The 16,728-nt window shown below is 42.4% G+C and overlaps 1 protein-coding gene across 1 annotated transcript in view; it reads left to right on the top strand.

The window, feature by feature from the left end:
* The window catches only part of DHX8 (DEAH-box helicase 8), a 34,767-nt gene extending 18,264 nt beyond the window's left edge, over positions 1 to 16,503 (top strand). Inside the window, exons 16-23 of the mRNA XM_079133467.1 lie at positions 180 to 361; positions 4,267 to 4,407; positions 7,676 to 7,831; positions 10,942 to 11,079; positions 11,761 to 11,889; positions 12,071 to 12,267; positions 12,703 to 12,882; positions 13,695 to 16,503. Of these exons, the coding sequence (XP_078989593.1) occupies positions 180 to 361; positions 4,267 to 4,407; positions 7,676 to 7,831; positions 10,942 to 11,079; positions 11,761 to 11,889; positions 12,071 to 12,267; positions 12,703 to 12,882; positions 13,695 to 13,914 (1,343 nt within the window). The 3' untranslated portion in view covers positions 13,915 to 16,503. The remainder of the gene's footprint in view (positions 1 to 179; positions 362 to 4,266; positions 4,408 to 7,675; positions 7,832 to 10,941; positions 11,080 to 11,760; positions 11,890 to 12,070; positions 12,268 to 12,702; positions 12,883 to 13,694) is intronic.
* Positions 16,504 to 16,728: the final 225 nt, after the last annotated feature.

The raw sequence follows: 16,728 nt of genomic DNA, 5'->3' as shown, positions 1-16,728 counted from the left end.
TAAGCCAGGCACTATAATATCTGAGACTCCAGATACTCAGGAGGCTGAAGCAGGAGGATCGCTTGAGCCTGAAAGTTTGGGGCCTACCTGGGCAATTTAGCAAGACTATCATTTTAAAAACAATAACAACAACAATATGCACACACACGGAGTAAATTAATGCTCTGTTCTCTTCACAGGTGATATCTTGGTCTTCTTGACTGGTCAGGAAGAGATTGATACTGCTTGTGAGATCCTGTATGAAAGAATGAAATCCTTGGGACCTGATGTTCCAGAGTTAATTATCCTCCCTGTGTACTCTGCTCTTCCCAGTGAGATGCAAACCCGAATCTTTGACCCAGCTCCTCCTGGCAGCAGAAAGGTAATATCGAGCTAAATAAGCTGCTCCTTTGTGCCCTGAAATCATGTCTATCAGCCAACTGTAGAGAGGATTGCTTAAGGTGTTTGTGAGTCTTGTATGTATGTTATGGTTTTTGTTGTTGTTGTTTTTAGGAGGGGTACTGGGGATTGAACCCAGGGGAACTTAACCACTGAGCCACATCCCCAGCCCATTTTTTATGTTTTATTTAGAGAGAGTCTAAGGCTAGGGATATAGCTTAGTTGGTTGAGTGATTGCCTCCCAAACACAAGGTCCTGGGTTCAAAAAGAGAGTCTTGCTGAGTTGCTTAAGGCCTCTCTAAGTTGCTAAGGCTGGCTTTGAACTTGCCTCAGCCTCCCAAGCCACTGAGATTATATGCATGCACCACCACTTCAGGCTTTAATGTTATATTGTAGAGACTTGTCCTACCAATATATTTAGGAACAAGGGTCTTTTTTTTTTTTTTTTTTTAAATATTTTTAGTCGTAGATAGACACAGTAACTTTGTTTTATTTTTTAATGTGGTGCTGAGGATCAAACCCAGTGCCTTGTACGTGACAGGCAAGCACTGTTCCCAGGACCTTAGGAACAATGATCTTAATGTATGACTTCTACTCTTCTTCTCTGCCTTCATTTGATATTTTTTTCTTTTTAATTAATATGTAGTTATACATATTAATGGGATATAATGTAATATTTTGATAGAAATATTCAGTGTGTAATGGTCAAATCAGGGTAATCAACATAGCTATTATCTCAGACACATTTGATGAATATTTTTTGAGTATCTACCAGACTGTGAGCTAGATATTTGGGCAGCAATATGAGGAAAGGCCTCTGTCTGCTGAGAGGCATCTACCAGTGAATAGGTCTTCAGTGTATTATTGTGAAAGTGCTGCTGGTGCGCAGATACTCAGATTGGTAGCACCTAACCCTGTCTTCTTAGAGGAAGTAAGAATCTAAGCTAGTCCTATAGAACTGGTAAAGGGCAGGGGAACCTGCATTCTCAGGAGATGGAACCTCATGTGATGATGTGGAGACTAGCAGAAGGGGCCAGTTCAAAACTGTGTAGTTCCAGTAGCTGACTATGCTTGTAAGACAACAGGAAAAGATTTTTCAAAAAATAACAGTTTCAATGGAATATAATTTACATACTTATCAGTTTTGTGCTGTTATAACAAAATATCTGAGACTGGGTCATTTATAAAGAGCAGAAGATTATTTCTTACAGTTCTGGAGGCTGAGAAGTCCAAAATCAAGAGACCACATCTGGCAATTGCCTTCTTGCTGTGTCGTCCCATGGTGGAAAGCAGAAGGGCAAGAAAGCAGGAACACACACATGAGTAGAGAAGGAGCTGAACTCTTCCTTTTATTAGGATCCCAGTCTTGAGATAACTTACTCCCATGGTAATGGTTTTAATCTATTCATGGAGGCACAGAGCCTTCCAGACAGACCCAGTCACCTTTTAAAGGTCCCACCTCTCAGTATTGTTGCATTAGGGATTAAGTTTCCAGCACATGAACTTTGGAGGATACATTCAATCAGATAGCACCAGCTGGGCACGGTGGTGCATGCCTATATTCCCTTGGGCTCTGGAGGCTGAGACAGGAGGATCAAGAGTTCAAAACCAACCTCAGCAATGGTGAGGTGCTAAGCAAGTCAGTGATACCCTGTCTCTAAGTAAAATACAAAATAGGGCTGAGGATGTGACTCAGTGGTCAAGTGCCCCTGAGTTCAACCTCAGTACCAAAAAAAAAAAAAAAAAAAAAAAAAATCATAGCATCATACAATTTACTCTTTGAGGTACACAGTTCAGTTTCTTTTGGTATGTTTACAGGATTATGTGCCTTTGCCACAAAATTTTAGAACAGTTTATATTTAGGTGTAAATGGACACAATACCGTTATTTATTTATTTTTATGTGGTGCTGAGGATGGAACCCAGTGCCTCACGCATGCTAGGCAAGCATCTGCCACTGAGCTACAGCCCCAGTCCTTAGAACAGTTTTGTCATCTCAAAAAGAAACTGTAGGGGCTGGGGAGATAACTCAGTTGGTAAAGTGCTTGCCTTGCAAGCACAGGGCCCTGGGTTCGATCCCCAGCACTGCAAAAAAAAAGAAGAAGAAGAAGAAAAAAGAAACTGTACAACTTAGCAGTCATCCTCCCCACCAAATATTTTACCCCTGTTCTTAGCCCCTGGGAACAACTAATCTATACTTTCCATCTCTGTGGATTTGCCTATTCTGGACATTTCATGTAAATGAAATCATATAGTATGTGATTCTTAGTAACTGGCTTCGTTCACTTCTCATATTTCCAGGATTCGTCCATATTGTAGCATATGTCAGTACTAAATTTCTTTTTAATTGCTGAATACCGTTCTATTGTATGACTGTACTACATTTTGTTTACTATTTGTCAGTTGATGGACATTTGGACTGTGTCTGCTTTGGGGCTTATCATGATTTATGTTTACAAGTTTTATGTATGTATGTATGGGGGATTGAACACAGGACCTTGTGCATGCCAAATAAGCACTCTAATGTTTAATCTGTGTCCCCAGCCCCCCCACCCCCTTCTTTTTGAGACTGTCTTGCTAAATTGCCTAGGCTGTGCTTGAACTGGCCATTCTCATGCCTCAGCCTCCGAGTAGCTGAGCTTACAAGCATGCACCACCTGTTTACACGTTTTTATGTGGACATAGGTTTTCATTTCTCTTGGATATATACTTAGGAGTGTAAACAGATGGCTTTTGATAACACTAAAGAGCTCAAATAAATGAGACCTGGTGGGTTCTGGGAGGTGGAGGGGAGAAGGTGAAGGAAAAGTCAGGCATGACTCCCAGGTTTCTGACTTGGGAAGATGGTGCTTAGGAAATGAACACAGGAGGGAAAGCAGGTTTAAGGGGGAAAATGGTGGGTTTTTTCCTCTATTCTATTCCTGGTGGTTGGACTTGTTTTTAAATGGGGCTTCTACAGCTCTGTGGCAAGTAGAAGCCTTTTAGGGCCAGTAAGATGCTGGAATGATGAGAGATTTTTGGGTCCTCCTAGCAGTGATTTTTCTAAGCAATTGTATTTTATGAGCTGAACCTCTGGGTGGAAGAACAGTGGCAGAGCCAAGCTGAGTATAATAATCTTCTAGATCACATAGACTGCTGCACACACACAAACCGTGAAATTCCTTTGTTGCCTCGTGGTTCATTTTATGATCAGAGGGAAAAAAAAAAAAACAATCTCTCTCTTGTTCCACACATATGAACAGCCCATTTTGTAGTCCAGATGTCTCGGTGGGGGGAAGAAAAATCTCATTTTGCACTGGCACATGTGATGCCAGGAAATCTCTGCTTTCCCAGGGTGCTAGAAAATTAAAATTGTAGTAATCAACATTGGATCTAGACAATGAGATATGCAGCCATTTACACTAAATGAAATTGGCTTTGATTCGATCAGCCTTAGCTCTTTACTGTTCTCTCAGTTACCACCCCGTCTCCAACGCAACCCACCAGGTGATGGAACCTCCTCTCTGCCCATTGGAGGCTAAGCTTGGATTAAATGTTTTTTGTTTTTTGTTTTTTTGTTTTGAGGGAGGGTACTAGGGATTGAACTCAGGAGTACTCTGAGTACCACTGAGCCACATCCCCAGCCCTATTTTGCATTTTATTTAGAGACAGGGTCTCACTGAGTTGCTTAGCATCTCCCTTTTGCTGAGGCTGATTTTGAACTCTTGATCCTCCTACCTCATCCTCCTGAGCCACTGGGATTACAGGTGTGTGCCACCACACCCAGCTTAAATGTCATCTTAACTCACTTGAAAGGGAGATAGCTGCACACTCCCTAGGGAAGATGTCTGAGTTCAGAAGTCCTGTTGCATACCTTGACTCACTCCAGCTCTGCTTCTCCCTCCTGCAGGTTGTGATTGCCACCAACATTGCAGAGACATCACTGACTATCGATGGCATCTACTATGTTGTGGACCCTGGATTTGTGAAGCAGAAAGTTTACAATTCCAAGACAGGGATTGATCAACTTGTGGTGACACCTATTTCTCAGGTATGGTGGCTTGACCATTGACTTTCTTGAAAATCCTGGTTAAGGCCTGAAATGTTTTATGGTTTCATATTTTTAATTGTTTTCAAAGATGAACTCAATGGGACAAGAGAAAGTTTCATGTTTATCATCATTAGTGTTTCAACATTAAAATGACCCAGGAAACAGGAACTTAAAGACAGTTTGAATTCTAGTGTCCTATGTTACCCAATTTTGTTGGAAAGATCATATTTTTAAAAGTCCTGTACTTAGCCTTACATACGTAAGATAGTAATGATTTGTGAGACATAGTTCTTTAGTAACTATGGAATGATTTCCTGCCTAAATTACCTTTTTTTTTTTTTTTTTTTGGTAGTTGTAGATGGACAGAAAGCTTTTATTTTATTTATTTTTGTGTGGTGCTAAGGATCGAACCCAGTGCCTCACACATGCTAGGCATGTGCTCTACCACTGAGCTACAGCCTCAGCCTCCTAAATTACATTCTAAAATGAATTACCTGGTCACCTTTTTGAGGGCAGTTTGATAATAGAATACCCAAAATTTAAAAGTTCATCTCTCTCTCTCTCTCTCTTTTTTTTTGTGGTGCTGGGGATTGAACCCAGGGCCTTGTGCATGCGAGGCAGCACTCCACCAGCTGAGCTATATCCCCAGCCCTAAAAGTTCATTTCTTTAACCTAACTGTTCTGCTCCTAGAAATATACTTACAAGTTAGAAATGATCAAATACATATCCAAAGGTAGTGGAAAATGATGTTTAATTAAAACAGTTTTTATATTAGGGGAAATCTGGAAAAATTGCTTAAAAAGCTCCAAAAGGGAAGTAATTTAATAATATATGGTATATCCGTGCCACAGAGTGTTATGTGATGTTAACTGCTACTGTGTATCTATATTTAATGACATAAACTTGTAACTGTGATAAATTATTTGGAAAAAGCAAGCTATAAAATAGCATGAATGGTATAATTTAATTTTTATTTAAAAATACATGGTGTGCATTTCTGCAGAGTGAATATGACTGAGGCCTGGCCGAGACTGAATGTATGTCAGCTGAATATTAACTGAGGTTTTTTTCTGGGTGGTGCTATTGGTTTCTCTGCTGATAGGTGGTATGCATTTTTTTTCTTTATACTTTTATGTATTTTCTTAATCTTTTACAACAGGCATGTGTTACTTTTGTAACCTACAAAAGCCATAAGGTTATTGTCATTTTGAGACTTAAATAACAGTGGTAGCTAATGCTTTATGGGCATTTATCAAGTGTCTGGCACTATTTGAGGTATTTTATTTCTTTTCTAGTGCTGGGGATCAAACCCAGGGCCTTGTACATGTTAAACGTGCATTTTGCCACTGAGCTGTATCCCCAACCTCATGGGTAGTTTAACATACATTGACTTGGTACTTTTTTTTTTTGGTACTGGGGATTGAACTTTTTTTTTTTGAGGATCGAACCCATGGCCTTGTGCTTACAAGGCAAGCACTCTACCAACTGAACTATCTCCCCAGCCCCAGGGTTGAACTTTGAACTCAGGGGCACTCAACCACTGAGCCACATCCCCAGCTCTGTTTTGTATTTTATTTAGAGACAGGGTCTCACTGAGTTGCTTAGCACCTCGCTTTTGCTGGGGCTGGCTTTGAACTCTCAATCCTCCTGCCTCAGCCTCCTGAGCTGCTGGAATTACAGGCATGCACCACTGCTCCTGGCTACTTGGTACATTCTTACCCCAGTTTTAGATATCATTATCCTTATTTCACAGATGAGGAGACTGGGCACAGAGGGGTTAAGGGACCTGCCTATTATCACATAGTTGGTGGAGCCAGGATCTGAACCTGACCAGCCTGGCTTGAGCTGGTGTGCTCTGTACAGCTTCTCAAAATTTTGTGTAGCCCTCACAGTGACCAAAAAAATTGTTACACATGCCTTTCCTTTTTTGGAGAGAGACATCTGTAGATGCTATGGAGTGCCGCCACTGTGTGTGATTGCTGCTTGAATTTCTGTTTCTTGACCTTTCATACATCATTCTGTGGTTTGGAGCTGGTGTAACAATTTGTAAATCCTGGTACTGTTTTTTTCTTTTCTTTCTTTCTTTCTTTTTTGTACTGGGGAGTGAACCAGGGTTGCTTAAACCACTGAGCCACATCCCCAACCCTTTTTATTTTTTATTTTGAGACAGGGTCTCACTAAGTTGCTGAGGACTTTGCTAAATTGCTTGAACTTGGAATCCTCCTGCCTCAGTCTACTGAGCCACTGGGATTACAGGCATGCGCTACCACGCCCAGCAGTCTGGTACTGTGTGTAACAACAGATGGTTTTGTCAGAAAGTGGCCCTCTTAGCCAGGTGCTGGGGCACACACCTGTAATCCCAACAATTCAGGAAGTGGAGGCAGAAGTTTTAAGACCAGCCTTAGCAACTTAGTGAGGCCCTGTCTCAAAATAAAAAATAAAATGGGCTAGGGATGTGGCTCAGTGGTAGAGTGTCCCTGGATTAAATCCCAGTATCAAAAAAGAAAAAAAGGAAAGAAAGAAATGAAGGAAGGAAGGGAGAGAGAGGGAGGGAGGGAGGGAAGGAGGGAGGGAAAGAAAGAAAGAAAATGACCCTATGGCCCTCTTTATGTTTCTTTTTCTCATGGTTGCAATTCTAGTAGTTAAGTAAGGATGCAGTTTTGTGTACTTTTTAAGTATTTAATTTTTCTGATTATTAACAGAATATATATTCTATATTTGGTAAAATCTAAAGAAAATAGAGCTCATCTTCACATCTCCCTCAGAGTTATCCACTATTAATATCTTAGGGTATTTTTCCCCCATTTCAGTTCAGTAGTTTATATGTACAGATAAAGACTTTCTACAAAATTAGTATTATAATTTTGTAACTTGCTTCTTTCACTTAATGTGAGTTGTTATTTCCTTCTGTCATTGAACATTGCAGACCTGATTTTGAGATGACTGTAGAATCATCATTGGTATGATTAATATACTTTATTTAGTTCTCTTATATGTTGGTTATAACTGAGGAGATGGTGTTTTATCATTGTTTTAGCTTTCTCCATTTCTTCCATTCATCCTTCTCATCTTTGCCTCCCTAAAGTGCTGAGTGTCGAGAGGGAATGGTAAGAGCATTGATAGGCTTGGAATGATCCTAAAGGAAGTGAAATAAATCCATTTCTGATTTTGCCAGTTGCCAAGCACCTCCCACCAACAGATTTCTTGGGTAAAGCTGGTAAGTAGTGTTTTAACAAATATGTTGCTTTTATATGCCCATCCCCCTAGGCTCAGGCAAAACAACGAGCTGGCAGAGCTGGGAGAACCGGCCCAGGGAAGTGTTATAGGCTGTACACAGAACGTGCCTACCGAGATGAAATGCTGACCACCAATGTGCCGGAAATCCAGAGAACCAACTTAGCGAGCACAGTGCTGTCCCTCAAGGTAGAAATCACTGTCTTATTAGAAAGGGTTGGTGGGCAGTCCATTCATGGCCTTCATAAATGAAGCTTGGCTTTACGAACCTTGTTAAATACTTGACTAATCTCATGAAATCTGTTCCTTTGAGTGAAATACAAATGGCTGTGATAACAGCTTCCCCATGGCAGGTCAGGGGGTGAAGTTCGTATGTCTGCTGTGAACACACATTTTTTTTTTTTCTCATCATAATAGCTAGCAGGATATTTGATTGTAATATATTTTAGTTAGAAGCATTTTCTAAAATGAAATTAGAAAAATATAATCAGTGCCAAATTGTGGACAAACACACTTAACCTCAACCACTGTAGATTTCCAGTGTGATCCTGTTCTTTTATAATGGGGGGGGGGGAACTCTTGTCCGAAAACTTTGCAAGGGAACTATCAGAGATTTTAAACTGTTCCCCTGGGGGCTTGGTTTTTGTTCTAAATCATCGCTCTTCCTCTCTCGGTCCCCAGCGAGGACCTTCATTCTCTTTTGGCAGGAGGAGCTGCAAAAGTAATTTCCCAGCTGATGGCATTTCCCCCGACACCAATGCTACCCTGGAGCCCTGGCACTTTACTAGTGCAGAGTGCTCTCTTGTCATTTATTATTCATTCCCTGTAAGAGAGGCTAAAACAGCTTCAGAAAAAACCTGCTCCAGTCTCTGGAGTGCCAGCAGAGAGCCATCTGTGTCTCAGACTTCTGCTCCAAGCTGTGTGACCTTGGGCAAGTTTATCTGCTAGGCCCTCTGCTCTGTAGTCTTGTCTCAAACAGGGAGCTGTTAATAGTATCTGTTGTAAAGATTAGTGGAATATTGCAGGTAAAGGCACTTGGCACACAGTGCTTAATAATTGCTAACATAATTTCTCATAGTTATTATTCACACAATTAAGCATTTATTGAACACCTGCTGTGTTTATGGTCATGATCACCTTATGAGAAAGAAACGGAAAACTTCGGTCCTACCACATCACCCTGTGTACCCATCGAATATAGTGCATCACTCAGTCACTTTTAGTCATCAGATTAGCTAACAAGTGTATTGAACAACTTCTGTGCCAGGCACACATGTAGACTGCACCTTGTGGTAGTTTTGTGAATGTGATTCTCACCCATTGTGAACTCTGAGAGCAGGGAGCATATCTTAGTTATCTTTTTGTCCCCACTGCCTAAAATGGTTCTTTACAGATATACAGATATACAGTAGAAATGATGTAGGCAGAGCTAAGACAGACTGGTATACCATCTTACTGTGTTATAAAATACCTATGATGTAAAATTTACTACCGTAACCTTTTTATGTTTTTTTTTTTTTTTGGTTTTGGTTTTGGTGTTGAGTACTGAACCCAGGGCCTTGACATGCTAAGCACTTACTCTGCCACTGATCTATGGCCTCATGCACACTAGGCAAGCGCTGTACCACTGATCTACACCAACCCCTAGCCCCATTGTAATCTTTTTAGTATATAATTGGCATTAAGTACATTCACAGTGCTGTACAACTGTCATCACTGTCCATGTTCAGAACTTTTCATCATCTCAAAGAGAACTCATTAACAGTTCCCCTTTGCCCCCTCCTAACCTTTGGTAATCACTGTTCTATTTTCTGTATCTATGAATTTGCCTGTTTTATGAACCACATGTAAGTGCAAACATATAATATTTGTCTTTGAGTATCTGGGTTATTTCACTTAGCAAAATGTTTTCAAGGTTTATATATGCTGTAGCATGTACCAAAATTTCATTCCTTTTTAAGGGTGAATAATATTTCTTTTTCTTTTTTTTTTTTGGGGGGGGGGCGGGGGGGGGGGGCAGTTGTGCTGGAATTGAACCCAGGGTGCTTTTTCACTACACCACATCCCCTTTTTATTTCTTTATATTGAGACTGGGTGTTGCTAAGTTGCTGAGGCTAGCCTTAAACTTGTAATCCTCCTAACTCATTCTCCTAAATTGACTGGGATTACAGGCATGTACCACCATGCCCAGCTAAGAATGAGTGATATTTCACTGCATGTGTATACCTCATTTTTTCCCCATTTATCTGTTGATAATCATTTGGTTATTGTGACTAATGTTACTATGAACATTAGCATACAAATATTTGAGTCATTAACTACATTTAGGTTTATATCTAGAGATATAATTGTCAGATCATATGGTAATTATGTTTCACTTTTCTTTCTTTTCTTTGTTTTTGTTTTTTTTTTTTTTTTTGGTTTGTTTTTCATACCAGGGATTGAACCCAAGGGCCCTTAACCACTGGGCCACATCCCCAGCCCTTTTTTATATTTTATTTTAGAGACAGGATCTTGCTGAGTTGCTAAGTGCCTCACTAATCTGCTGAGGCTGGCTTTGAACTCATGATCCTCCTGCCTCAGCCTCTGATTACAGGTGTGCTCCACTGCACCTGGCTTTATGTTTAACTGTTTTTTAAAGAATCACTAAACTGGGCTGGGGAGATAGCTCAGTTGGTAGAGTGCTTGCTTTGCAAGCACAAGGCCCTGGGTTCGATCCCCAGCACCACAAAAAAAAAAAAAAAAAAAAATCACCAAACTGTATTCCATGGCAACTGTACCATTTTATGTTCCTATAGCAGTGGGTATAAGTTTTCATATTTCTCCTATCCCTGCCATCTCTGCCAACACTTATTTTCTATTTGTGTTTCCTTTTGCTTTTGATTAGTCATACTAGAGGGTATAAAGTAGTATCTTACTGTAGGTTTTGTTTTTTTTTTTTTTTTTGCTGGAAGTGGGGATGAAACCCAGAGCCTCCCAGACCCAGTGCTCTGCCACTGAGCTCCATACCCAGCCCCTTATTGTGGTTTGGATTTGCATTTCCCTAAGTACTAGTGCTTGTCTTTCATTTGCATATCTTCTTTAGAGAAATATCTGTTTAAGTCCTTGTCTGCTTTTTAATTGGGTTGTTTGTCCTTTTGTTTTTGAGTTTTACATATTGTTATTTTGAGTTCATTGTTACTCTCAACTGGTGGCTTCTTAATGGCATTTGAAGAAATAGGAAAGAAAGTGACAAGTAGCCTCCCTCCTGTAAAGACTGGGGAGCCAATCCTCCCATCACTTACTTCCTTCTGTTCTAGGCCATGGGCATTAATGACCTGCTGTCCTTTGACTTCATGGATGCCCCACCAATGGAAACCTTGATCACAGCCATGGAGCAGCTGTACACGCTGGGGGCCCTGGACGACGAGGGCCTGCTTACTCGTCTGGGCCGCAGGGTAAGTAAGGGACAGACAGCTTCCTGTGCTTTTGGGAAGGCTCCCTGGCCAACCTTCCATCTTTGGTCTTGTAAAAGTAAGCATTGATGCCCTGGAAAAGCTTTGAGTAGAATTCTAGATTTTTATTTTTAACCTTAATTTTCCACTGTCACCTTTCTTTTTTCCCTTGAGTATTGGGAATTGGACCCAGGTTTATCACAGAGCTACATCCCAGTCCTTTTTATTTTTTTATTTTGAGACAGGGTCTCGCTAAGTTGTTGAGAGTCTTGCAAAATTGCTGATGCTGGCCTTGAACTTGAGATCCTTCTTCAGCCTCCCAAGTCCCTGGGATTACAGGCATATGCCACCACTCCTCCTTCTACCATCTCTTTAAACTGTTTCTTCTTTATAGAAAAAGAGATTTCTATTCATAGTTAAACTTATCTCAGGATGTATTACTTAAACTAGTCTTAATTTTAAAAGATGTCTGCAATATTCTTTTTTACCCTAATAGTTATTATGTTCTTGGTTACCTACATTCTATTGAGGTTTATTTGAGTGGGGGGTGGGGGGTGGGGAAGTGTTTTTCTGATGGAGACAGATACCCATGTCATCCCTCTGACCAGTTTGAGGGATGTCGATCCTGGTCAGTCCACCTGTCTTCCACAGGGAATCAGTTGTAGTTCCTTCTTCTCCCTCTAGATGGCAGAGTTCCCCTTGGAACCAATGCTGTGCAAAATGCTCATCATGTCTGTGCATCTGGGGTGCAGTGAGGAAATGCTGACCATCGTGTCCATGCTCTCTGTGCAGAACGTCTTCTACAGGCCCAAGGTAAGGAGTTAAACCCCATGTTTCACATAGGAGTGTGGTGAAATTCAGTGACATTAGCCTGTTGCCACAATCATTCCTGATAGGGACACTTTTGACGGGGCCTTGTAAGGTCCCTATAACTGCTGGATTCTTAGTTAATAGCTATTGGGGGGAAATGATATTCTCTCCCACTCATTGGCAGGATAAGCAAGCCCTCGCAGATCAAAAGAAAGCCAAATTCCACCAGACCGAAGGGGACCATCTCACCCTGTTGGCTGTGTACAACTCCTGGAAGAACAACAAATTCTCCAACCCTTGGTGCTATGAGAACTTTATCCAGGCTCGTTCCCTGCGCCGAGCTCAAGACATTCGCAAGCAGATGTTAGGCATAATGGATAGGTAAGCCAGGAATCTGGTGACTTCCCTGTGTTTGGGCTGAATCTCCATGAATATCAGGTCTGTTTATCTCTGAACGATCTATAAAGTTATAGGAACCTGTCCTCATAGAATCCTTTCTTCCAACATTTCCATCTTTGTTATACTGCTTTTTCCCAGGCAAGATGCAGCTGAGATACCCATCAGAAAATTCCTAAGAAGATGATTTATTAATTGATGGAAAATACTTTGCTTACAAGCCTGTAGAACATTATTAGTCCAAATTTGAATTCTTGCCTAAATGGAGTATCGCCTTTAGTGCCTCCATCTTGCTTGCTGCATAGAGCTGCCCTTGTAGTATACTTAGGGCAGGAAGGAAGATCCTGGTGACTATTTGGGATCCCAAGATGAGAGCTTTGGGTGCTTTCTTTGTCCACTCCTTACTTATTCTCTTGACAGACACAAATTGGATGTGGTCTCCTGTGGCAAGTCTACAGTCCGGGTGCAGAAGGCCATTTGCAGTGGTTTCTTCCGTAATGCTGCCAAGAAAGACCCACAGGAGGGTTACAGGACACTGATTGACCAGCAGGTGGTCTATATCCACCCTTCCAGTGCTCTTTTCAATAGACAGCCAGAATGGTAGGTGGGCACGTTTCTAAGGGCTCTTTCTCACTATATTTCAGAGGCTGTTTTCGAACTCTCAGATCTTCCTGCCTCAGCCTCCTGAGTTGCTGGGATTACCCACGTGAGCCACTGTGCCCAACTTAAAAAATTGAACTCTTATCCAGAACGCTTAATATAAAACTGATTTAAAACCATCATGCTGCCCAGTACAGTGGTGCATGTCTGTAATCCTGGTGACTTGGAAGCTGAGGCAGGAGGATTGCAAGTTCAAGACCAGCCTCAGCAATTTATTTAGTAAGGCCCTAAACAACTTGGAAGAGGGCTAGGGATATAGCTAAGTGGTAAAGCACCCCTGGGTTCAATCCCCATTTCAAAAAAAGAAAACAAAAACCCACTGTGTGGAACTGGTATGGTACTATGCTACCATAGTAGAAGAAGAAAGAGCTAGAACCTTGCCTGCTTGGTCTTTCACATCCTTATGGTAGTTTAAGAGGTGCCTTGTCAGGACCCTAGAATTCAGTGGAAACAGTCTGAGAAACCACACTTCCATTTTCTGAGCAAGAGCAGATACAGAGAAAGGACATGACTGGTTCTAGGTACTTAACTAGTTCGGGCCAGAGCCAGGACCACAACACATTATCCTGTAAACTTTCTTGTGTTAGAGAGATGCAGGCTCCTAGTATTGGGTTGTGGCTCTCATAAACAGACGGCAGTCTTCTAAGGGTCAGGCAGGAGGGGTCATATGACAAAATTCCAGCTCCACTGACCAGGTTGCCTGTTCAGTGAGACCAAATCTTAAGATTGAGTCTTGTCTCTGTCACCTGTAGGGTGGTGTACCATGAACTGGTGCTGACCACAAAGGAGTACATGCGTGAAGTCACCACCATTGATCCCCGGTGGCTTGTGGAGTTTGCCCCAGCCTTCTTCAAGGTCTCTGACCCAACCAAACTAAGCAAGCAGAAGAAGCAGCAGCGTCTTGAACCTTTGTACAACCGCTATGAGGAGCCCAATGCCTGGAGAATATCCCGGGCCTTCCGGCGACGCTGACATGCAAGCTTGTCCATTTGCCTCTCCTGCAGTGGCCCAGGACTTGAACTTCCTCTTACTGATGAAAAACTGGTCCTGAATGTACAACTGTCCTGTGACTGCATTTGCTAAACTTGACTTTCATTTCTTTCCTGGTAGTAAGATAGAAACCAGGATTTAAGTCTGGTGTTAGCTGAAGCCTCCAGCCCCCATCACTCCCAAGTCTTGGGGCCAGTCAGGGGCTCATAGCCAACACAGGGACACAGTGCATCATCTTCAAGAAAGGGACAACTCTTGCAGCCTTGAGATGGGAAAAGGAAGTGAGTGAATGTCTGACACATACTACAGCAACAGAGGACCCTGATGGCCCAGCTGATGCTCCCTGGAGGAGGGAGCCATAATGCTAATCTACAGCATTGATCTCACTGCCTGCCTCCCCCCAGCCCCTGTACTCTGGCTTAACCTCCTGGAAATATTTATTTTCTTACGGAAATAAGAATGGTTTTCTATGATTGTTTCTTTTAGCTGAAAGGTTAGGAAATTGGCCTGTGCTCAGGGTAGGGAGATTTAATTTCTGTGGCTCAGGTGTACATGATGGAGAATCTAAAACTAAAGCCCAGGGCCTCTTTTGAACCTAATGCACAGTCCAGACCTCCAGCCTTGTTTTTCAGCACGGGTGCCAGCCTGGCTTTGCCAGTGGATTGCCCCGTGATTAACCACATCCACTCTGCAGAGCACTTGATCTGGCGCCTGAGTGGTTACAGATGCCTCATACTGAACGTAGAAGGCCCTCCTTCCCTCCTCTGCCACACTCAAACAATGCACAGTGTGTCCTGTTTACTTTTATAACATGCCAAGTACTGACACAACTTGTATTTTATTTTGTTTTTATTTTTTGCCCTGAGGTCCTTGATGGTCTTTAACAAAGGGATTTTATGGTTATAGCCTCCCCTCCTCCACCCCAAGCAGAAAACAAATACCATCTCTCAGAGCCCAGCATCTGTGCCCATGGCTTGTCTTAGTTCTTAGTGGTTTTTGCTTAGAACTGGTTGGGAAATAGCCACCTCATAGAGCCCCCCTACAGCAACTCAGGAGGCTCTTTACCTGGAGGGATAGCACACAGGTCCTGCTGGAGTAGGATGTCATGGCATTGCTCCCACAGCCTCCCACAACCCCATATTAGTAAATTCTGAAATTAGGTAAATACGAGGACTACAGAAGTGTATGGTATAAAAATCAAGTGGAAACACTGAAAGAGACTATATGACATTCTAGGATATAAAGGAATGAGTGTTGTCACTGGGAGGCAAGGAAACTAAAGACATAATTCACAGAGATTTCGAGGGAGAAGAATATAGGCCAGGGAGGGTGCTGACTGCAGGTCCCTGCCCCTTCATTAAGCTGAGTGAGCACCTCCCAGTTCTGTTGGAGTGTGCTCCTTAGTGAGCCCAGGCCAGTAATCAAGGAACAAGGCATTGTGTGAGATCCTATAAAGCCTTATAGGAGAGAGTGCAGGACTCAACAGATGCAACCTAAAGGGAAGCAGGGGCCCAGGGCTGGTTTCCCAGTCTTGATTCTAGCCAAGATCTCCCATTCCGGAGCAACTCCTGGGCCTGCTGGCACTGATATTATTGGTGCCTAAGGAGAGAGGTCTGGGTTTTAAGTAGAGATTGAAAAGGGATGTTTAACAGACCAAGGGGTAAGGGATGGCAGGGCTGGTCATCCTGCCTTCTCTAAGGAGTCCAAGTGTGTGGGTGTACTTTGATCAATTATCAATTCTAACTTGGAATTCTCTGCTTTGACAGTGAGGCAGGGGTCTGACCTTTGTGTGTGTGTGTACTGGGCACTGAACCCAGCCAGGGCTTGTGCATGGGAGGCAAGCAGTCTACCCAACTAAGCTATATCCCAGCCCTGGTCTGACTTTTAGACTGTCCTTCAGAATAGCCATTTAACATTAGAGCCAACGCTGCTCCAAGGGTGAAGGGGACTCCTGTCCAGATTCGGAAGTAGAGCTGGCCTACTGCTCTACAATGGGATCCTTATTTCTCTTCCTTGAACCAGTATTTCCCGAGATTGAGTGACAGCCCAGGAGAGGAATGTGGGTCTCGGGCAGAGAGCTGGAAACTTCTCCGCCATTTATGTGTATAGTTCACCCCAACTCGGCCTATCTCAGGAGTTTCCTGGTCCTGCACATGTGCTGAGTCTCAGCTTCTGTTTGTGTATGTGGGACTATCCCCAAGGAGCACTGGTAAGTTCTGCCGCTGGTCCTGATTTGCTTCACTCAATCTGGACCATGGTTTGGTTTGGGCTCTCCCTCCTGCAACCCAAAGAATTTCTTCCCAGTGGATGCCGTTGCTGTCTCATTGGAGCAGTTCCCCTCCACATTTGATGATCAGAACAAAGCTCTGAAGAGCAGCTTGTTAATGAACAGTTCAGAGGGCAGGGGCAGTGTCTTGGCCTGCAGAGACCTGTCCCTAGAAACTGCTTCTTATCTAAATACTCTCAAGTGCACATATCCAGCCCTCAGGGTTTCCACCTGATTTTTATACCTTCTTTCCACCATAATAGCCTGGCTTTAATGTGGAATTAAAAATATGTGGTTTTTTTTTTTTTTTTTTTTTTTTTTTTTTGGTGGTGCTGGGGATTGAACCCAGGGCCAAGGCAAGCACTCTACCAACTGAGCTATATCCCCAGCCCTATGTGTATATTTTTTAACTTACTTAAAATTGATTTTCTTGCTCTAAATTTTAAGTTGATGTTTTGTGTTTCTAGGAAAAATACTGCTTTTTATTTGTGGGTAGTGGTTGAGAGATGTTCCTTCCTGCCAGCACTCCG

This window comes from Sciurus vulgaris (genome assembly GCF_902686455.1).
Source record: "Sciurus vulgaris genome assembly, chromosome: 3".
Lineage (NCBI taxonomy): Eukaryota > Metazoa > Chordata > Mammalia > Rodentia > Sciuridae > Sciurus > Sciurus vulgaris.
Note: the sequence above shows the minus strand (reverse complement) of the source record. Positions and strands in the feature narration are given on the sequence as shown.